We start from the raw sequence: 23,086 nt of genomic DNA on the forward strand, positions 1-23,086 counted from the left end.
ATGTGGGTTTAGATAATACGGATGGGAAGTTCCGCGTGTGCGGTGGATATAAGGTCGGCGTAGACTTGGACGTTCAAGTGAGGCGGGGTCCACACTCGGTGGCCCGGTGACTGGGTTATCGAGTGGAGCCAGGGCAGCCTAAGGATGCTGGGGTCCCGCGAGCCGAGGTTGGGTTTCCATGGCTGGGGGCTAGGCAGCGGCTCCTGGGCGCCCCCTGGCGGCCCCGACTCAGCCGCCGCGGCTCCCACAATGCTCGCGTAGCCGGGCTTCGGCTCCGGTGGCGGCGACGGCGGCGGCTCCAAGATGGCGCAGGCGATCTTTGAGGCCCTGGAGGGTGAGGGGCAGCGGGGCCAGGGGAGGCGGCTGTTCCGCGCTGCCGCTCCCTCCCGCCGCGCCCTTGCAGCGCCCGGCGTAGGGCGCGCGGCGGCCGCGGGGCGGAGGGCGCCGGGGCCGGAACAGCCGTGGGGCGGGAGGGGCGCGGGCGGGAACAGCGCGGGAGCTGAGGGCCGGCGGGGGAGCTCCGGGGCCGGAACAGCCGGGGAGAGCCGGGCCGGCGGGGAGAGGGTTCGGGCCCGGAACAGCGCCAGCCTTAGCGGCCTCGGGCGGGCGCGGGAGGGGCTCCCGGCAGGGAACCGCGCGGGAGGCGACGGCGGGGCGATCTGGAACAGCCGCGGCCAGGGAGGCGGCTAGACGGCGCGCGGGGCCCGGGACGGGGGTGCGGCCGCAGCTGCGGGCCGGAGGGACTCGGCGGCCTGACCACGAAGAACTTCTGCAGATTGGATTGTATGCCTCGTGCTGGGACGTAGTCTCAAAATCAGACCACAGCAGCAGAGGCGCCACCTGTGTGCACAGCCTGGACTCAGAGTTTAGGGACCTAAGCCAGCAAACACCTGGCGCCTGAAGTGTGCACCGTGGCCGGTGCAGTTTTACAAATTCAGCCGACACCGTGGGTGCCGGCGGTGTGCCCGGCTGGGACGTGGTGCTCCCAGGCCCACGCCAGCCAACGCTGGGTGCCGACGGACTGTCCCGTGCTCTGCAAGAACCTAGGATGGGGTTGGTGCTCAGGCTCAAAATTGTGGGCTTTGGAGACAGCAAACACTGAGCACCTCCATGTGTGCACCTGCTGGGAGTCGGGGAGGAAGGGCAGCCTTAGCGACTCGGGGCCATGACATAGAATAGACATTGTGGGAAATACAGACCAAGTTTGGTCTTGGAGGAGTGGGATGAGATGAGTATACAGATAGGATACAAACTCGAAGTGCTGGACTGGAGGGATGAAGCTGAAGCTTTGAGTCCTGCAGCTTCCTAGGAGATCCTCAGCCACTCCCTGCACTTTTTTATTTTTTTGAGACGGAGTTTCACTCTGTCGCCCAGGCTGGAGTGCAGTGGCGCGATCTCGGCTCACTGCAACCTGCTCCTCCCGGGTTCGAGCGATTCTCGTGCCTCCGCCTCCCAAGTAGCTGGGACTACAGGCGTGTGCCACCACACCCAGCTAATTTCTTTCTTTCTTTTTTTTTTTGGAAACGAGTCTCGCTCTGTCGCCCAGGCTGGAGTGTAGTGGCGCGATCTTGGCTCACTGCAAGTTCCGCCTCCCGGGTTCACGCCATTCACTTGCGTCAGCCTTCCGAGCAGCTGGGACTACAGGCGTCCGCCCCAATGCCCGGCTAGTTTTTTTTTTTTTTTGTATTTTTAGTAGAGATGGGGTTTCACCGTGTTAACCGGGATGGTCTCGATCTCCTGACCTCCTGATCGCCCTCCTCGGCCTCCCAAAGTGCTGGGATTGCCACCATGAGCCACCGCGCCTGTCCTTTTTTTTTTTTTTTTTTTTTTGGTATTTTTAATAGAGATGGGGTTTCACCATGTTGGCCGGATTGGTCTTGAACTCCTGGCCTCAAGTGATCTGCCCACCTCAGCCTCCCAAAGTGCTGGGATTACAGGCGTGAGCCACTGCTCCAGGACTCCCTTCTCTTCTTGAAGGATCACAATTCGCACCAGGAAATGGGGGGGAAGGGGGATGGCCTGCCTCCATCCAGTGGGGCTCCGATTCAGAAGACTCACTGAGCCAGACACTCCCCGTAGTCCTTGCCCTGCAGTCTGGTGGAGGAGAGAAGTTATAAAACAAGCAATTAGAGAAATGACAGAATTCCCGAAAAGGTCATGTAAAATAAGATGACCTCAGCTGGCCATTCCTACGGTGAATAACATAAGCAGGGGGTGGTGGATCAGGAAGGCCAGGGTCAGTGGTAGTTCCCTCCCAGAGGCCAGTAGAATGGGGTGAGGCTTACTTTCTCTTTAGGCTGTTTGGACTTCCTCATTGTTGGAATTTTTACTGCAAGGATGTGTTTGTGTTTTGAGTAATGAAGACAGTTAAAGAGAAATCCATTCCTAGGACAGTGGGGTGCATGTTGGGTGAAGAAAGGGCAGCAGGACTGTGGAGATCTCGGGGAGGGGGGGCATGAGAATGGCCCAGGCAGTGGGAACTGCATTTTCACAGCCATGGGGAGAGAAGTCTCCTGGGATTCACCGAAGCTCGGTGTGGGTGAGCTGCTAGAGATGGGGTTTGATGGAGCAGCTGAACTTTATCTTGGGATCAGTGTGGAGCTAACAAAAGATTTTCAGCAGGGGAGCAGTACAATGTGATGTGTGTTTTATAAAGTTCACCGAAGCTGCTCTGGAACAGACTGGAGGGGGCCAGAGTGGCAGTGGGGGGTCAGGGTGGAGGTTGTACAGCAGAGAACTGGGCTGGGGAACAACTGTGGGGATGGAAAGAAAGTTTATTTGAAATGTACTGGGGAGGCAGAATAGGCTAGACTTGCTGAAGAACCAGAAATGGGGAGTGGAGAGGGGGAGCAGTGGGTTGAGGGAAGACCTAAGGGGTGCCCCAGAGGCTGTAGATGGGTGGACAGTGGTGCCCTCTTCTCCTTGATGAGGATTACTGTGAGAACAAACTTCGGAGTGGAGGATGACATTTAACTCGAGTTCAGTTTTTTTTTTTTTTTTTTTTGAGACGGAGTCTCGCTTTGTCGCCCAGGCTGGAGTGCAGTGGCGCGATCTCGGCTCACTGCAAGCTCCACCTCCCGGGTTCACGCCATTCTCCTGCCTCAGCCTCCGAGTAGCTGGGACTACAGGCGCTCGCCACCTCGCCCGGCTAATTTTTTGTATTTTTAGTAGAGACGGGGTTTCACCGTGTTAGCCAGGTTGGTCTCAATCTCCCGACCTCGTGATCCACCCGCCTCGGCCTCCCAAAGTGCTGGGATTACAGGCGTGAGCCACCGCGCCCGGCCAACTCGAGTTCAGTTTTACACAGGCTGCCTTTTTTTGTTTTTGAGACAGTCTCACACTGTCTCCCAGGCTGAAGTACAGTGGTGCAATCTCGGCTCAATGAGGCCTCCACCTCCTGGGTTCGAGTGATTCTTGTACCTCAGTCTCCTGAGTAGCTGAGACTACAGGCGCATGCCACCACGTCCGGCTAATTTTTGTATGTTTAATAGAGAAGGGGGTTTCACCATGTTGGCCAGGCTGGTCTCGAACTCCTGACCTCAAGTGATCCATCTCTGCCTCCCAAAGTGCTGGGATTACAGGCATGAGCCACTGAGCCTGGCCCAGGCTGCCTTTTAAATTTAATTTAACTTAATTATTATTATTATTTTTTGTGACAGTCTCACTGTGTCACCCAAGCTGGACTGGAGTGGTGAGCTCTTGGCTCACTGCAACCTCTGCCTCCCAGGTTCAAGTGGTTCTCCTGCCTCAGCCTCTCGAGTAGCTGGGATTACAAGGCACTTACCACCACGCCTGACTAATTTTGTATTTTTAGTAGAGATGGGGTTTTACCATGTTGGCCAGGCTGGTCTCGAACTCTTGATCTCAAGTGATCCACCCGCCTCGGCCTCCAAAGTGATGGGATTACAGGCATGAGGCACTGTGTCCAGCCAGCCTTTTGTATTTTTATTTGTAGAGACAGGATCCCACTCTATCTCCAAAGCTGGAGTGCAGTAGTGCATTCATAGCTCACTGCAGCCTCAAATTCATGCGCTCAAGTGATCCTCCCACCTCAGCCTCCCAGGTAGCTATAGGTGCATGCCAGCACACCCAGCCAATTTTTAAAATTTTCTAGAGATGAGGTCTTGCTATGTTGCCCAGCTTGGTCTTGAACTGCTAGCATCAAGCAATCCTCCCACATTGATTTCCCAAAGTGTTAGGATTACAGGCATGAGGCACTGTACCCACCCTGCATTTGTTTAAATTTTTTTATTTTGAAATCACTTTTTCTGTAGAATCACATGCTATTGTGGGAAATAATAAAGAGAGATCCCACATGCCGTTTGCCCCATTTCCCCTGGTGTAACATTTTGCAAAACTACAGTATATTACCACCAGTCAATATGCAGAACAGGACATCACTCCAAGGGGTTGCCCTTTTATAGCCACACCCTAAATCCTCCCCTTCTCCCACCATCCTTGATGCCTGCAACCACTAATCTGTCTCCATTTGTAAAATTTTGTGATTTCAAGAATGCTATGTAAATGAAATCATAAAGTATATACCACTGAGATGGGCTTTTTTCACCCATCATAGTTCCCTAGCGATTCATCCAAGTTGTGTATAGCAATAGTTTGTTCCTTTTTATTGCTTAGTAGTATTCCAAAGTATGACTATTCCACCATTTAACCATTCACTCACTGAAGAACATTTGAACTGTTTCCAGTTTTTACTATTTTTTTTAGACCCTGTCTCAAAAAAAAAAAAAGTAAAAACTGGAAACAGTTCAGATGTTCTTCTGAACCATTTCCTACACCCTCTATCTCCTCTACTACCTTCTGGTCCTCCTCCCCTACTCTAATGGGGCTTAAGCCCCCCACCATTCTGAAACTGCCTCTGCAAAAATTGTAAGAGTGAGAAAATCATGACAGAGAAAGACGCCTGACCTAACCAATCCCCACCTTGCCTTTAACCTCCAAACCACCCTTAGTCATCCCTGGACTTGGACCAAGCTAACTTTGGCAGAAATTTAATTTACAGTTTAAATGATAATAGCCCTTCCCCCAAACTAAACCGCCTTTGTAAAGCTATTGAAAGACCACCAGGTTTTCACCTGGGCAACCTGGGGAGATTCCATGTCAAAAGTTCACTGTTGCCCAGGCTGGAGTGCAGTGGCATCATCTTGGCTCACTGCAACCTCGACTTCCCAAGTTCAAGCGGTTCTCCTGCCTCAGCCTCCTGAGTAGCTGGGACTACAGGTGCGTGCCACCACACCCAGCTAATTTTTTCTAATTTTAGTAGGGACGGGGTTTCACCATGTTGCCCAGGCTAAATTTTTTACTATTTTTTTTTTTTTTTTTTTTTTTTTGAGACGGAGTCTCGCTGTGTTGCCCAGGCTGGACTGCAGTGGCCGGATCTCAGCTCAGCTCACTGCAAGCTCCGCCTCCTGGGTTCACGCCATTCTCCTGCCTCAGCCTCCCGAGAAGCTGGGACTACAGGCGCTCGCCACCTCGCCCAGCTAGATTTTTGTATTTTCTAGTAGAGACGGGGTTTCACCGTGTTAGCCAGGATGGTCTCGATCTCCTGACCTCGTGATCCGCCCGTCTCGGCCTCCCAAAGTGCTGGGATTACAGGCTTGAGCCACCGCGCCCGGCAATTTTTTACTATTATACTTAAAAGTGCTTTGAATATTTGTGTACAGATTTGCATACAAATGCTAAAGCACTCACACTTTTACATAAAATGGTAGAAGATTCACTGAAGCTTGTTTCGGGGAGCTTGAACCCCAGGCTTGAAACTTGAGATATTGGAAGGAAGTAGACGGGGTGAGTGAGACTGCCCAGGGACAGCACAAGAGGCAAAGGAGAGAGTCCAGACAAAGGAACAAAGGACAAAGTATTTCCTCAAAATGGAAACACTTAGGGGGTAGCCAGGAGAAGAGAGTAAAGGAGGCACAGAAAGGTAGAGAAGACCCAGGGAGGCTGTGCCCTGGAGCCAAGAATGGAGTGTTTCAGGGAATGGCAGGTGCTGCCAGATGGTCTTTGGTGATGATGGGGAAATGTTTTGGTGGAACTATAACCGTCCAATGGGTTCATTTTGCCTGCTGCCCAGATACAGCCAATTTATCAAGACAGGGGAATTGCAATAGAAAAAAAGTTAAATTCACACAGTCGACTGAACAGGAGACTGGAATTTTGTTATTACTCAAATCTGCCTCCTAGAAAATTCAGAGACTAGGTTTTTTATTTTTATTTAATTATTTTTTGAGATGGAGTCTCGCTCTGTTGCCCAGGCAACATGGTGAAACGCCATCCCTACTAAAAATAGAAAAAATTAGCCAGGTGTGGTGGCACGCACCTAAAGTCCCAGCTACTCGGGAGTGTAGTGGTGCGATCTCAGCTCACTGCAAGCTCCGCCTCCTGGGTTCACTCCATTCTCCTGCCTCAGCCTCCCGAGTAGCTGGGACTACCACGCCTGGCTAATTTTTTATATTTTTAGTAGAGATGGGGTTTCACCGTGTTAGCCAGAATGGTCTCGATCACCTGACCTTGTGATCCGCCTGCCTCGGCCTCCCAAAGTGCTGGGATTACAAGTGTGAACCACTGCACCTGGCCAGAGACTAGATTTTTTTCAAGGATAGTTTGGGGGGCAAAGGAATGGGTGCTGCTGATTGGTTGGGGGTGCAATCATAGGGTTGTGGAAAATGACCCTCCTCCATGCAGAGTCTGCTTCTGGGTGGGGCTGCAGGACTCGTTGGCGGGTCTGGGTGGAGCCATTGGTTGTCAGAAATGCAAAAATCTGAAAAGATGTCTCAAAAGGCCAATCTTAGGTTCTATAATAATGATGTTGGGGCCAGACGTGGTGGCTCACACCTGTAATCCCAGCACTTTGGAAGGCTGAGGCGGGTGGATCACCTGAGGTCGGGAGTTCGAGACCAGCCTGACCAACATGGAGAAGCCCTGTCTCTATTAAAAATACAAAATTAGCCAGGCGTGGGGGCACATGCCTGTAATCCCAGCTACTTGGGAGGCTGAGGAAGGAGAATCACTTGAACCTGGGAGGCGGAGATTGCAGTGAGCCGAGATTGCGCCATGGCATTCCAGCCTGGACAACAAGAGTGAAATTCTGTCTCAAAAAAAAAAAGAAAATGTTGGCCAGGCATGGTGGCTCATACCTGTATTCCCAGCACTTTGGGAGGCCGAGGTGGGAGGATCCCTAGAGCGCAACAGTTTGAGACCATCCTGGGCAACATAGGGAGATCCTATCTCAAAATAATAATAATGATAATGATATTATCTGCAGGAATAATTGGGGAAGTTGCAAATCTTGTGACCTCTGGAATAATGACTGGTAATATTTATGTCTACAATTTAGCAGAATTTAGGATCCTCTTATCCTCCTAACCTGGTGGTCTTTCATTAGCTTTACAAAGGAGGGTTAGTTTTGGGGAAAGGCTATTATCATTTAAACTGTAAACTAGGCCGGGCAGGCGTGGTGGCTCCTGCATGTAATCCCAGCACTTTGGCAGGCTGAGGCTGGCAGATTGTGAGGTCAGGAGATCTAGACCATCCTGGCTAACACGGTGAAACCCTGTCTCTACTAAAAATACAAAAAAAATTAGCCAGGCGTGATGGTGGGTGCCTATAGTCCCAGCTACTCGGGAGGCTGAGGCAGGAGAATGGTGTGAACCCCGAAGGCGGAGCTTGCAGTGAGCCGAGATTGCACCACTGCTCTCCAGCCTAGGCGACAGAGCGAGACTCTGTCTCAAAAATGAAATAAAATAAAAAATAAACTATGAACTAAATTTCTCCGATAGTTATCTTGGCCCAAGCCCAGGGATGACTAAGGGCAGTTTGGAGGTTAAAGGCAAGATGGGGGTTGGTTAGGTCAGGTGTCTTTCACTGTCATGATTTTCTCACTTTGCCGTTTTTTCAGAGGTAGTTCCAGATGGTGGAGGGCTTAAGTCCCACTAGAATGGGGGAGGAGAACTGGAAGGTGGTAGAAGAGATAGAAGGTGTAGGTGACCCTCATGGGATCCTTGCTGTTGAAGGGAGGAGAGATGGAAAGGTGAGTTCGCAGGAAGGCACTCTGGAGAGGCTGATCGTGTGTAGCTGTGGATGGTTCCCAGGCACAGTGTGGTGAGAGTTGGTGGAGAGTGGCTTCTGAGGAGCAGGAGGAGATGGGGGGGAGGGCTGGCGTCAGGAGGGACACAGCCTGCATTGTGACAAGGGAAAGCATGGATTCAGTTTGGCTGCAGGAGCTGATGGTTTCAATTTTTTTTTTTTTTTTGAGATGGGGTCTCACTCTGTCACCCAGGCTGGAGTGCAGTGGCGTGATCTTGGCTCACTGCAAGCTCTGCCTCCCGGGTTCAAGCAGTTCTCTGCCTCAGCCTCCCTAGTAGCTGGGATTATAGGCGCCCACCACCATGCCCAGCTAATTTTTGTATTTTTAGTAGAGACGTGGTTTCACCATCTTGGCAAGGCTAGTCTTGAACTCCTAACCTCTTGATTCACCCGCCCCTGCCTCCCAAAGTACTGGGATTACAGGCGTGAGCCACCACACCTCGCCAGAGATAGCTGGTCTGATGGTTTCAATTTGTGTTGTAGTTAGAAGCTGGGGCAGACATCCCCGTAAGAGCTGAGAGGTTGGAGGCAGAGCATTGGCTGTGGGGTCATAGAGAGGAGGCATCATCTGCGTCTTTCGGGAGGGGCGCAGTGTGCCTTGGTGGCTACTGAGATGTGAGGAGGCCTCTCATCCGGCTAGTGACATGGCCAGACAGTGTACTACTGTGAACTTCAACTGTAATAACTGATTAGAAAACATGGAAGAAATCAGTTTCTCGACCCCCCAGCCACCAATTCAGAGTCTATTGTTTATTGCGGAACAAAAAAGACAAGCACACGTTGAGAAACAAGGAAGACAAGGATGCCCGCGTGCACACAGATTTGTGGGGTTTGCGGGGTGTGCATGAGGACGACTGGCTAACATGATTTCTGGAGGGACTTTGTCACTTAGGATTAGAGTCAGCCATGAGTAAGACAGGCCCCACGTCGCAGTGGCTTCAACAGGCTGGAAGGTTATTTCTTTCACATGAAATTCCAGAGGAAGGCAGTCTAGGATAGGAGGATGGCTGTGTTCTACAAGGTTCTCAGAGGCCCAGGATTTATCCAGCTTTTTTTTTTTTTTTTTTTTTTTTGAGACAGAGTTTTGCTCTTGTCACCCAGGCTGGAGTACAGTGGCACGATCTCGGCTCACTGCAACCTCTGCCTCCTGGGTCCAAGCCATTCTCCTGCCTCAGTCTCCCAAGTAGTTGGGATTATAGGCACACACCACCATGCCCAGCTAATTTTGTATTTTTAGTAGAGACAGGGTCTCACCATGTTGGCCAGGCTGGTCTCGAACTTCTGACCTCAGGTGATCTGCCCGCGTTGGCCACCCAGAGTGTTGGGATTACATGCGTGAGCCACCGCACTTGGCTTCATCCAGCTTTTTATCCTATGATCCTAAGGTTGGTCCTCATGATCCAGAATGGTGGATTGAGTTGCTACCACCATATTCTTATTCTGGAAAGTGGAAAGGAGGATGGGACAAAGAAGAGGGTCACATATCAGGCAGTTTTAAGAAAACTTTCCAGAAGCTGCCACATAGCACATTTATATTCCTTTGACCAGAACTTAGTCATTCCCTAACTGTAAGAGAGCCTGGGAAGTGTCACCTTTATTTGGGGGCCAGCTTTCCAGCCCAAAATCTTGGGCTCTCTCACAGTGGAAACAGGAGAGAATGTATATTGGGGCATAGCCAGCCATCCTTGCCACAGGGTTTTGTTTTGTTTGAGACAGAGTCTTGCTCTGTCAAGAGCAAGTACAGTGCAGTGCAGTGATATGATCATGGCTCACTGTACCCTTGACCTTCTAGGCTCAAGCAGTCCTCCTACCTCAGCCTCCCTAGTAGCTGGGACCACAGGCATGCACCACCACGCCCACCTAAATTTTGTATTGTTTTGTAGAGGTGGAGTCTCACTATGTTGCCTAGATTGGTCTTAAACTCCTGGGCTCAAGCGACCTCCCGCCTTAGCCTCCCACAGTGCTGGGATTACAGGTGTGAGCCACTGTACCCAGCCGCCACAGGGGTTTTGCCGTGGGTCTGGCCTGTAAGGGTAGTGTCAGAGCATGACGCTGGGCCTACCTTCCAAAGAGGCTGCATTTCTTTTTTCAGGAATGGACAATCAGACCGTTCTGGCTGTCCAGTCATTATTGGATGGCCAAGGAGCAGTCCCTGATCCAACAGGCCAGAGTGTCAACGCGCCGCCTGCTATCCAGCCATTGGGTGAGTATCTGCTCAGGTTTACCAGTGGGAGAGTGAATGGCTCCCTGCGAAGAGTAGGTAGAGCTCGTGCTGGGCTGTGGGAGTGAAATGCCTGCTCTGGTCCCCAGGACATGCTCTGGTGCCTAAACCTCTCCCCCACCTCCCAGCCTGGATCTTTGGGCTCATGCCTTTCTCTGCTTAGCTCTGAGGACGCCACTCTCAATTGCTTAGTAAATGTGGGGAGATGGGATGGTGATGCAGGGAATGGCTAAGGGCCCCAATGCCTGACAACAATGCCTGTGCCTTTGCCCTAGAGGTGATTATTCAACTTCCCTTCTGTGGAAAGAATAGGCTGAGCATGAATTTCTCCTGTTTATGGGCCAGGACTGTAAGGGCCTTTTTTTTTTTTTTTTTTTTTTTTTTGAGACGGAGTGTTACTCTGTCCTCTAGGCTGGAGTGCAGGGCACGATCTTGGCTTACTGCAACCTCCACCTCCCAGATTCAAGCAATTCTCATACCTCAGCCTCCCATGTAGCTGGGATTACAGGCGTGTGCCACCACTCCTGGCTAATTTTTTGTATTTTTGTATTTTTAATAGAGATGGGGTTTCACCGTGTTGGCCAGGCTGGTCTCAAACACCTGACCTAAGGTGATCTCACCTCAGCCTCCTAAAGTGCTGGGATTACCTGCATGAGCCACTGCACCCAGCCTGTAAGAACCTTCTTTTGGAAGTTTCTATGTGAGACTGTTCATTTATTCATTCCACAAACATTTCTGTGAACTTGGGAATCACACTAGGGACAAGGAGCTAAACAGCTGGGTTTTAATTATTGTTCTTATAGTTCTTAGCTCTGTGACCTTGGGCAAGTGAGTTAATTTCTCTGTGGTTCAGTTCCTATGTCTGTAAAATGGGGACAATTGTTCTGCCTCATAGGAATCTTATGAGAGTACTTGGGATTTGGTTCTAGCTATTGAAGTTTACCATGGTTTCTACAAGATTAAAGGTTGTTTCTGTGTTATGTGAAGTCCTGATGGGCATTTGGGCATTTGAGGTGGGCATGATGAGACTCAGACTCCTTCTTTCCCGTGGCTCTACTGCCCTCAAGCTGCAGCCCAGGATGGTTGCTCTAGCTCCCACTTTGATTTGCACATTCCAACCAACATGAAGGGAAGAAAGAGGGAAGTGGAAGTCATACCCTTGTGCTGTGTTTTGTTTTATTTTGCTTTTTGAGATGGAGTCTTGCTCTGTCACCCAGGCTGGAGTGCAGTGGTGTGATCTCGGCTCACTGCAACTTCTGCCTCCCGGGTTCAAGCAATTCTCCTGCCTCAGCCTCCTGAGTAGCTGGGATTACAGGCGCCGCCACCATGCCCAGCTAATTTTTGTATGTTTATTAGAGACAGGATTTCACCATGTTGGTCAGGCTGGTCTTGAACCCCTGACCTTGTGATCCACCTGCCTCGTACTCTCAAAGTTCTGGGATTACAGGTGTGAGCCACTGCACCTGGACAAGTAGACAGGATTTCATCATATTGGCCTGGCTGGTCTCAAACTCCTAACCTCAGGTGATCCACCCACTTCAGCCTCCCAAAGTGCAGAGATTACAGGCGTGAGCCACCATGCCTGTCCAAAAAACTTCTAATTAAAAAAAAAAAAAAATAGAGACAGGGTCTCACCGTGCTGCCCAGGCTGGTCTCGAACTACTGAGCTCAAGCAATCCTCCCGCCTCAGCCTCCCAAAGTACTGGGATTACAGGCATGAACCACAGTGCCCTATCCATACCCTTTTCTTTTCCTTTTGTGGGGAAGTTGCAGATACCGTACAGTTCTGTTGTTGTCCCATTGGTCAGAATTCTGTCACATGACATTCCTAGCTGCAAAGAAGCCTGGGAAATATATTACTTAACTAGGAAGCCATGTTTCCCACTGAAATTTGTATTATTATATAAGAAGGATACAAGTTGAGAGTGGTGTGCACTATGATCATGCCTGTGAATAGCCCCTGTGCTGCAGCTTGGGCAACACAACAGGACCGTGTCTCTCTTTTTTTGAGATGGAGTTTCGCTCATGTTGCCCAGGCTGGAGTGCAATGGCACGATCTTGGCTCACTGCAACCTCCGTCTCCTGGGTTCAAGTGATTCTCCTGTGTCAGCCTCCTGAGTAGCTGGGACTACAGGCACCTGCCATCACACCTGGCTAATTTTTGTATTTTTAGTAGAGACAGGGTTTTGCCATGTTGGCTAGGCTGGTCTCGAACTCCTGACCTCAGGTGATCCGCCTGCCTTGGCCTCACAAAGTGCTGGGATTATAGGTGTGAGCTACCATGCCCTGCCCTTTTATTTATTTATTTTTTTGAGACAGAGTCTTGCTCTGTTGCCCAGGCTGGAGTGCAGTGGTGTGATCTCGGCTCACTGCAACCTCCACCTCCTGGGTTTAAGTGATTCTCCTGCCTCAGCTTCCTGAGTAGCTGAGATTACAGGCATGCGGCACCATGCCCAGCTAATTTTGTATTTTTAGTGGAGCTGGGGTTTCACCATATTGGCCAGGCTGGTCATGAATTCCTGACCTCAAGTGATCCACCCACGTTGGCCTCCCAAAGTGCTAGGAATACAGGTGTGAGCCACCTTGCCTGGCAACCCGTCTCTTAAAAAAATAAATAAATAAATAAGGGTACAATTAGAATTGAATAACAATTAGACATTTCTGCTACCACGTGTTGGGTGCTTGACCCAGTGACTACATACCTGTGGTAGGCCCTCAGCAATGGATGGTGTTAACTGTAGCTAATCATTCATTTAGTTTTTCATTCATTCAACAAACATCCATTGAGAACCTCCTCTGTTTCCAGGAGATATTATAGTTATGGTGATAAATAAGACACATTTCCTTCCCTCAGGGAACTCACAGTCTGGTATTGATAAGAAAACTGTTATATGATAGGTGTGCCAGAGGAAGGAACTACAGCCACTGGCTTTTGATGAGTCTTCCTGGAGAGGCCCGTGCAGTGGCTCATGCCTGTAATCCCAGCACTTTGGGAGGCCAAGGTGGGTGGATCACTTCAGGTCAGGAAGTTCAAGACCAGCCTGGCCAATATGGTGAAACCCCGTCTCTACTCAAAATACAAAAATTAACAGGGCATGGTGGTGCACGCCTATAATCCCAGCTACTGGGGTGGCTGAGGCAGGAGAATCGCATGAATCTGGGAGGCAGAGATTGCAGAGAGCTGATATTGCGCCACTGCACTCCAGCCTGGGCAACAAGAGTGAAACTCTCTCTCAAAAAAAAAGAAGAAAAAAAGAAAAGAAAAAAAGACTTTTTGGAAGAAGTAATAGTCAAGGTGAGCCTTGCAGAACAAGTTGTCCACAGAGAGGCAGCCTGGCAGGGCGAACGGTGGATGCAAAGGCATGGAGGAGTATGATCAGGTGGCGCATTTGGGGACTGATGAATAAATTCAGACAGGATAAAGATTCTGAAGTTCTCAACTTTGTAGTGAACACACTTTACTGTTTTTTGATTTCTAATTAATTGGTACCTGGCCGCATACGGCTATCCCTGCAGGAACTTGTTTTTTTTTTTCTTTTTTTTGAGATGGAGTCTTGCTCTGTTGCCCAGGCTGGAGTGCAGTGGCACGATCCAGGCTCACTGCAACCTCAGCCTCTCAGGTTCAAGCAATTCTCCTGCCTCAGCCTCCCAAGTAACTGGGATACAGGCGTGCACCACCACGCCCAACTAATTTTTGTATTTTTAGTGGAGATGGGGTTTCACCATGTTGACCAGGCTAGTGTTGAACTCCTGACCTCAGGTGATCCACCCTTCACGGCCTCACAAAGTGCTGGGATTACAGGCATGAATCACTGCACCTGGCCACCTGTGTGGTTTTGAAAACTCCTAGGAAGCACATAGTTGATGACTGACACCTGCATGTCGAGTCGCGGCATTCCTCCCAGATTGCTGCTTGTGGTCAGCTGCAGTTCTCCTGCTTCATACTGTGATGCCCCTTGACATATTCTTGCTTTTTATTCATTACTTGACCTTTGTCTGTGGCCTCTTCCCACTACCCTGCGGGTGTGACCCCAGATGATGAGGATGTCTTTCTCTGCGGGAAGTGTAAGAAGCAATTCAACTCGCTGCCAGCGTTTATGACCCACAAGCGGGAACAGTGCCAGGGGAATGCCCCCGCCCTGGCAACAGTCTCCCTGGCCACCAACAGCATCTACACACCTTCGGCAGCACCCGCAGCAGTCCAGCAGGCCCCACCTCCTGCCAGTCGCCAGGTATTTGTTCATTCATTCATTCAATGTGTCTTTTTTGAGGGCCTGTCATGCTCAGGCACTGTGCTGGGCACTGGGGCTGTAGCAATGGATAAGACAGACCAAATCACTGCCCTTGCGGAATGGGGCGAGATGGATGGTGCACACGTACTGTTTTCAGCACGTTAAATGCAGAGAGATAGGGGATGCCAGATGGGGGTGGGAGGTTTTGCCATATTGTCTGTGGTGCTTGGGGAAGGGCTCTGTGAAGAGGTGACTGGGAAGAATACTATATAGCAGATAAAAGGTTTTGTATGAAAAATCAAATTGTAGAATAATAGTAGATAATATATTATTATTTTTAAAATCTAAAACAATAGTACTATATAATTTCTGCAGTGACTTAAATCAGTAGGAAGAACATACCAGATAGACCTAAGGAGGTGTGGGGATGAGTCATGCAGCTGGTTTGGAGAAGTGGGAGCCAGGTGCAGGGATCAGCAGATGCAGAGGCCTTGAGGCGGGAGTGTGCCGGGTTTGTTCCAGCAACTACGAGGAGGTGAGAGTGGCTGGGACTGAGTGAGTAAGTAGGAAGGTGGGAGGTGATAGGAGAGGCAGCAGGAGGGTCTTGGCAGATCATGTAGGGTCTGGGGCTTTTTTTTTGCTTTGTTTTTTTGTTTTTTTGAGATGGAGTTTCGCTCTTGTTGCCCAGACTGTAGTACAGTGGAGTGATCTCAGCTCACTGCAACCTCTGCCTCCCGGGTTCAAGCAATTCTCCTGCCTCAGCCTCCAGAGTAGCTGGGACTACAGGTGCGCGCCACCACACCCGGCTGATTTTTGTATTTTTAGTAGAGATGGGGTTTTACCATGTTGACCAAGATACTCTTGATCTCCTGACCTTGTGATCCCCTCGCCTCGGCCTCCCAAAGTGCTGGGATAACAGGTGTGAGCCACCATGCCCAGCCACTGCGGCTTTTACTGAGAATGAGATGGGAGCCATTGGAGGCTGTTAAGAAGAGGAGGGACATGGTGACTTTAATCAGGTCACTCTGGCTGCTGGACAGAGAATAGGTTTTGAGGGAAGGCAAGAGAGAAGGCCAGGAGACCCGTTGAGGGGCTGTGGCACAAATCCAGGCAGTGGATGCAGGTAGCTTGACCAGCATGTTGGCAGTGGAGGTGGTGAGAAAATGACATTTTAGAAACACTTTGAAGGTGTTGCTGACAGAACTTGTGAATTGACTGGGTGAGGAGTGTGAGATCAGGAAGGGTCACGGGGGACTCCTGATTTAGAGTTGCCACTGACTGAAAGGAGGAGGCTGTGAGGAGAAGGTTTTGAGGGGATGTCAGGAGTTCAACTGGGCCCGTTGAAGCTGAGATGCCTGCGACCTTTAAGCGGAGGCAGTGAGGAAGTAGACAATGTAGATTTCCAAGTCTGGAGGCCAGAGCAGAGGACCCGGCTGGAGGCATCTGGGGAAGCTTCCAGAGCCCTCAGCCAAAAACATGGTTCTGGAGCAAAGACACCCTGGGTGGCGGGCTCATAGAGAGATTAAAGGATCCCTCATAAAGGAGGCTGGGCATATCTCAGGATGCCAGGTCAAGGGGTCAGAGTTTCAACTGACTTCCTTTTCTTTCCTTATTTCTTTAGAACATTATCTTCATTCATTTTACAGGTATCATTTCTGTCATCACAATGAAAGCCTTCACCCCAGACCTATAGGACACAGAGACTGAAACAGGCATCTTCTGGCATAAAACATAGTCATTTTTCTCACTGCTTGACTATGAGTGTTGCTAGTAGAAAATATTCCCCTCACCCTCTGTTATCTTTTTTTTTGAGACAAAGTCTTACTCTGTAGCTCAGGCTGGTCTTGGCTCACTGCAACCTCCATCTCTGAGGTTCAAGTGATTCTCCTGCCTCAGCCTCCCGTGTAGCTGGGACTATAGACACCCGCCAACACGCCCAGCTAATTTTTGTATTTTTTTTTTTTTCTTTTGAGACGGAGTCTCGCTCTGTCGCCCAGGCTGGAGCGCAGTGGCCAGATCTCAGCTCACTGCAAGCTCCGCCTCCCGGGTTCCGGTCATTCTCCTGCCTCAGCCTCCCGAGTAGCTGGGACTACAGGCGCCCGCCACCTCGCCCGGCTAGTTTTTTGTATTTTTTAGTAGAGACGGGGTTTCACCCTGTTAGCCAGGATGGTCTCGATCTCCTGACCTCGTGATCCGCCCGCCTCGGCCTCCCAAAGTGCTGGGATTACAGGCTTGAGCCACCGCGCCCGGCCTAATTTTTGTATTTTTAGTGGAGACGGGGTTTCACTATGTTGGCCAGGCTGGTCTCGAACTCCTGACCTCAAGTGATCCGCCTGCCTTGGCCTCCCAAAGTGCTGGAATTACAGGCATGAGCCACCGCGCCAGACCGGATATTCTTCTTGACCTAAGATACTTGTGGACTTCTGTGGACATGTGTTCAGTGTTTCTTTAGGATAGATACAAGGAAGTGTTTTTTTTTTCTCTTGAGACGGAGTCTCACTCTGGCGCCAGGCTGGAGTGCAGTGACGCGATCTCAGCTCACTGCAACCTCCACCTCCCAGGTTCAGGCGGTTCTCCTGCCTCAGCCTCCTGAGTAGCTGGGACTACAGGCGTGCACCACCATGCCTGGCTACTTTTTGTATTTTTAGTAGAGATGGGGTTTCACCACGTTGGCCAGGATGGTCTTGATCTCTTGACTTCGTGATCTGCCCACCTCGGCCTCCCTAAGTGCTGGGATTACAGGTGTGAGCCACCGTGCCCGGCTGATACAAGGAAGTATTATTACTGAGTCATAGGGTATGTACTTTGCAGAGAGATGTGAGTTATTCTCCTCATTTGTTTTTTCTTTCTGTTTTTGTTTGTTTATTTTTAGAGACAGCGTCTCTAAAACCACACCAGCTGTGCACAAAACCACACTGGCTAATTTTTATATTTGTCTTGTAGAGACAGGGTTTCACCATGTTGCCCAGGCTGGTCTTGAACTCCTGGGTTCAAGTGATTCACCTGCCTCAGCCTCCCAAAATGGGTTCAAATGATTCAACTGCCTCAGCCTCCCAAAATGCTGGGATTACAGTTGTGAGCCACCATGCCCAGCCTTATCCTCCTCATTCGGTAGATAATTAAATGGAGGTACAGAGAGGTAAAGTGACTTGCTCAGGGTCACACAGCAGGGAGCAGCAGAGGTAGAAATGGAATCCAGGTCTGTGGGATTCCAGAACCGGGATCTTTTGTGCCATACCCTCGGCTTACTTACAGAGCCTCAGACATGTCCACACATGCACACACTCTGTCTCTCTGTCTCTCTCTCTCTGTTTCTGTCTCACTCATTCTGTCTCTCCCACTGTCCAGATCTCCACATACATCACAGTGCCCCCGTCCCCACTGATCCAGACCCTGGTGCAGGGGAACATCTTGGTGAGCGATGATGTGCTCATGTCTGCCATGTCAGCCTTCACATCCCTGGACCAGCCCATGCCCCAGGGCCCCCCACCTGTGCAGGTAAGAAGGTGTGGGCTTCTCACAGGGTCTTGATTCCAGACCTGTACATTAACTCCTGCAGATTCAGAATCTTGTAGAACAAAGGGGGCCTGGCCCCAGCTCTCCCTGATGCTGAGGGAGGCTATCAGCTTCCCCTTGTTTAGCTCTGCTATAGGTGGGAAGCTGCTACATCTAGGTGGGGACCCAGAACATGTGGGGCTTTATCAATACAGTGCAACTATTTTGACTTCTTTTGTTTTTTTTTTTTTTTTTTTTTGAGATGGAATCTTACTGTGTTTCCCAGGCTGGAGTGCAGTGGTGCGATCTTGGCTCACTGCAACCTCTGCCTCCTGTGTTCAAGTGATTCTTCTGCCTCAGCCTCCCGATAGCTGGGATTACAGGCATGTGCCACCACAGCCAGCTATTTTTTTTTTTGTATTTTTAGTAGAGACAGGTTTTCTCCATGTTGTCCAGCTGGTCACGAACTCCCGACCTCAGGGGATCTCCCTACCTCGGCCTCCCAAAATGCTGGGATTACAAGCATGAGCGGAGCCACTGTGCCCAGCCAATTTTTGTATTTTTAGTAGAGTCGGGGTTTCACTATGTTGGCCAGGCTGGTCTCAAACTCCTGACCTCAAGTGATCCTCCCACCTTGGTCTCCCGAAGTGCTGGGATTACAGACATGAGCCACTGCCCCAGCCTGAGTTTTGTTTTTGTTCTTTTTTTTTTTCTTTTTTTTTTTGAGACAGAGTCTTGCTCTGTTGCCCAGACTGGAGTGCAGTGGTGTGATCTTGGCTCCCTGCAACTTCTGCCTCCCAGGTTCAAGTGATTCTCCTACCTCAGCCTCCTGAGTAGCTGGGATTACAGGTATGTGCCACCACACCCAGCTGATTTTTGTATTTTTAGTAGAGATGGGGTTTCACTGTGTTGGTCAGGCTGGTCTCAAACTCATGACCTCAGGTGATCTGCCTGCCTTGGCCTCCCAAAGTGCTGGGATTACAGGCATGAGCCACCGCACCATGCCTGGCCTAAAAAAAATTTTTTTTTAGAGACAGAGTCTCACTATGTTGCCAGGCTGGTCTTGAACTCCTGGGCTCAAGTGATCCTCCTCCCTCTGCCTCCCAAAGTGCTGGGATTACAGGTATGAGCCACTGCACCCAGCAGTACCATCATTTTAACAACTGCAAAGGATTCCACCATATGGATAGGCCATCTTCTGTTTAGCCAAGTTTCTATGTATAGACATGTAGGTCATTGTTGTTTTTTGCTGTTATAAAAATGGCTGGAGTCACCATCCATGTACAGAAGTCTTTGCCCACCTGCTTGGTTTTTTTTTGTAGCATAAATTTCTAGAAGTTACTGGCTGCGTTTCACGACTACCCACACATTCATGATTCTCTCGAAAGACTCACGGGACTCAGAGGTGGTTGTACTCATGGCTGTGGTTTATTACAGCAAAGGAACACACAGCAAGATCAGCAAGGGAGAAAGACACTTTGGAATCTGGAGGAATCCAGAGTTCTGTGTCTTGGGAGGAGGGGAGAGGTTGCACAGAGCACACTTCTTCCTGCAGCAGTGAAGTCTAGAAACATGTGTGCCGGGTTGCTACACAGGGAAACACACTGAAGACTCCAAAGCCAGGGTTTTTTTTTTTTTCTTTTTTCTGAGACAGGGTCTCACTTCAACTGCCCTGGCTGGAGTGCAGTGGTGCGATTTCAGCTCACTGCAACCTCCACCTCCCTGGGCTCAGGTGATTCTCCCACAGCCTCCCAAGTAGCTGGGACTACAGGTGTGCACCACTATGCCTGGCTAATGTTTTTATGTTTTTAGTAGAGATGAGGTTTCGCCATGTTGCCCAGGCTGGTCTCGAATTCCTGGACTCCACCTGCCTCGGCCTCCCAAAGTGCTGAGATTACAGGCGTTAGCCACTGTGCCAGGCCCAAGGCCAGGGTTTCTGTTAGGGATTGGTCATGTAGGTGATCAGCCACCATGACCAAAATTCCAGACTCCCAGAAGAGAAGGAAGTGTTCACCATGAATCACATATTTTGTCTAAACAGTCTACGTAAGCTGGTACCATAGAACAGTGCCCCAGGTGGCAAAACAAGCCTTGTCAGCAAAGGAGGTGTCCCACAAGCCTGGTTCTCAGGTCCCAGTCACGAGCTAGTGCTGCAAGCAAGCCCTTTTTTATTTTTATTTTTTGCAATTTTATCACTTTATTTGAGGTATTTGACGATCAGCGATTAGTTCTCTTCCACTTTGACTGTCTGTAGATTTTTGAAAGTGGTAACAGGTACATAGGTAACCAAAGTATAGAGCTTATTTGGTGAATCTTCATCCTCATTACGTTTTCTGGACAACCGCGCACGGATCCGGTATGGGACATGCCTTATTCCTTTGGCTCAGACAGCTTTGTTGAGCCTGGTATCAATGCGCACATCTGGAGTTCCCATCTCCTTTATGGCAAATTTCTGAATCTCTTTGAGTGCCTGAGGGGCACGCTTCTTGAAGCCCACTCCATGGATGCACTTGTCAATGTTTTTGGTATATTCTTGGGTCACCACCTCGTTGATGGCAGAATGGCCCTTTTTCTTCTCGCCACCCTTCTTTGTGGGAGCCGTTCTGCCAGGTCCAAGTTGGAAAGGGAAGCCATTCTTTTTTTTTTTTTTTTTTTTTTTTGAGACGGAGTCTTGCTCTGTCGCCCGGACTGGAGTGCAGTGGCCGGATCTCAGCTCACTGCAAGTTCCGCCTCCCGGGTTTACGCCATTCTCCTGCCTCAGCCTCCGAAGAAGGTGGGACTACAGGCGCCCGCCACCTCGCCCGGCTAGTTTTTTGTATTTTCTAGTAGAGACGGGGTTTCACCGGGTTAGCCAGGATGGTCTTGATCTCCTGACCTCGTGATCCGCCCGTCTCGGCCTCCCAAAGTGCTGGGATTACAGGCTTGAGCCACCGTGCCGGGCGGGAAGCCCTTCTTAAGATAGCAACATTATTAGGCTGTTGTATTAACTCTTCTGTGTATCAGTGAGGTCATTTTTGCCAGTTTCATAGGGAAAAGGGATAGCAGCACCAAGCTGAGGCTTCCTTCGAATTCTCCCATGACTTTGTTTCCCCATCCTCTCTTAGCCCCTCCCCTGAGCTGCCTGGTGAGTAGCTGTTCTTTCCACCTGGCTGGCTAAAGCAAATGTCCTTCCTCCCCAATAAATAAGACAACTAGTATCAAGAGGCTGTAACACTTTTTCTTTTCTGATTTCAGAGCAGCCTGAACATGCATTCCGTGCCCAGCTACCTCACTCAGCCTCCACCCCCTCCTCCACCTCCTCCACCACTGCCCCCACCGCCACCACCTCAGCCCCCGCCGCCTCCACCCCAGAGCCTGGGCCCCCCCGGGCGTCCCAGCCCTGGTGGGAACGGTGTGGTGGAGGTGTACAGTGCTGCTGCGCCCCTGGCTGGGAGTGGAACGGTGGAGATCCAGGCACTGGGGATGCAGCCCTACCCACCCCTGGAGGTGAGCAGAGGGGGCAGGGTGGAAGAGGACACTGGTCATGGACATCATGGCCAACCTGGACCCATCCTGAGCACCAGCTGTGTGCCAGGCATTGTGCTGGGGATACCATGAAAACCAGATCCAGTCCCGGCCACATCACGGGGGAGAAGGACTTTAATCAAAGCATCACACCCACAGATGTAAGATGCAAGCCATGAGAAGGTGGAATGGAGTGCAGGTTGTAGCAGAAATATAAGCTGTCTGTAGGTAATGCTCAGAACAGTCAGAGAATGCCTACCTTTTTGGGCAAAAAATGAAAAAAGATTCAAAAAAATTATCTGCCTAAGTGTCTCTTACAGTTTTTAATAAGCTAGGTGTATCAGTTAGCTATTGCTGGGTAAGAAATATCCATCAGGCATCAGTGGCATATAGCAAAAGTGTTTATTGTTCACGTGTTTGCAGTGGTCAGCTAGAGAACTGTGGGTCTTGGCTGGGCTCACTCATGTCTGAAGGTTGGCTGGCTGTCAGCTGCTCTAGGATGGCCTGGGCTGGGACAAGTGGCGTGACTCAGCTCTGTTCTGCGTGACTCTCATCCTCCACTAGGTTCTCATGGCCATGGTGGAAGTACAAAAATGCAGGCAGAAATGCCCAAGGCCTTTTGAGGTTTAGGCTTGTAAGTAACACAGAATCACTTCTACTGGCCAAAGCAGATCACAAGGCTAGCTTAGATAGTGCAGGTAGGGAAATAGATGCCACCTCTTGATGGGAGGAGCTGCAAAGTCACACTGCAAAGGCATGGGTATGGGGAGGGGTGAAGAACTGGGTCCGTAATACAATCAATGTACCATAGTAATTCCCTGCCGATGAGCTCTAAGCTACAGACCATCTACTCAAAATGCACTGAGTTCACAGAACCTTCCAAGACACCAGTGCTGGAGGGTATGGTTATGACAGAAACAACTCACTGCACTAGAAATCACACTAACTCAGACTCACCATAGAATCCAGCCACGGACATCCCCTGTCAGGTAGTCTCTGTATAAAGAGAGCCCAGACCAGTGGGAAGATCCCACCACAAGGCATTCATGTGATGTTCTGAGGGGCTGCAAGGGGATTTGCCCTCTCCTGGGAGAATAGAGCAAGCTTCTCTAGGGAATTTATTGCATTGAGAAAAAGTTAACAGGATGCTGAGATAATGCTGGTGGCTTGTAGTCAGAGGGGACCAGCCCAGAGAGGACCAGCACAGCAGGAGCTGCTGCTGTTGATTTTCCATATAGATGAGGGTGATATTTGAGGGCAGGGCCTGAGTTTTACTAGACTTTGCATCCTTAGCACCTAGCAGAGCACTCCTAGATTAGATACCTTACACTGGACTGTCTGACCTCAGTTTGCACTCCTCTAAAATGGGAACTCTCCCTGAAGAGCTGTTGAGGATAATAAGAGCCTATGCCAGTGGCAGTCACATTAATTACTCAGTAATGCGTTGAGTGATGGCTGAATTTATTCACGTGACAAGTATTTATTTATTTATTTGAGACAGAGTCTCACTCTGTCGCCTAGGCTGGAGTGC

At 50.1% G+C, this 23,086-nt stretch overlaps 1 protein-coding gene and 1 pseudogene across 3 annotated transcripts in view; one reads left to right on the forward strand and one right to left on the reverse strand.

Annotated features, from left to right (window-relative positions):
• ZNF341 (zinc finger protein 341) overlaps positions 1-23,086 on the forward strand; it is a 60,369-nt gene continuing 37,283 nt past the window's right edge. For 2 of the 3 annotated variants that reach the window (XM_008021175.3, XM_008021187.3), the window contains exons 1-5: positions 1-334; positions 10,196-10,306; positions 14,360-14,556; positions 17,905-18,054; positions 21,286-21,537. In XM_008021175.3, the coding sequence (XP_008019366.3) occupies positions 304-334; positions 10,196-10,306; positions 14,360-14,556; positions 17,905-18,054; positions 21,286-21,537 (741 nt within the window). In that variant the 5' untranslated portion in view covers positions 1-303. Of the gene's footprint in view, positions 335-10,195; positions 10,307-14,359; positions 14,557-17,904; positions 18,055-21,285; positions 21,538-23,086 lie in introns of those variants that run through there. The other variant, XM_037982869.2, reaches the window with a different exon arrangement.
• Positions 18,651-21,129, reverse strand: LOC119618602 (large ribosomal subunit protein eL31-like; annotated as a pseudogene).

Source organism: Chlorocebus sabaeus, chromosome 2 (genome assembly GCF_047675955.1).
Source record: "Chlorocebus sabaeus isolate Y175 chromosome 2, mChlSab1.0.hap1, whole genome shotgun sequence".
Classification (NCBI taxonomy): domain Eukaryota; kingdom Metazoa; phylum Chordata; class Mammalia; order Primates; family Cercopithecidae; genus Chlorocebus; species Chlorocebus sabaeus.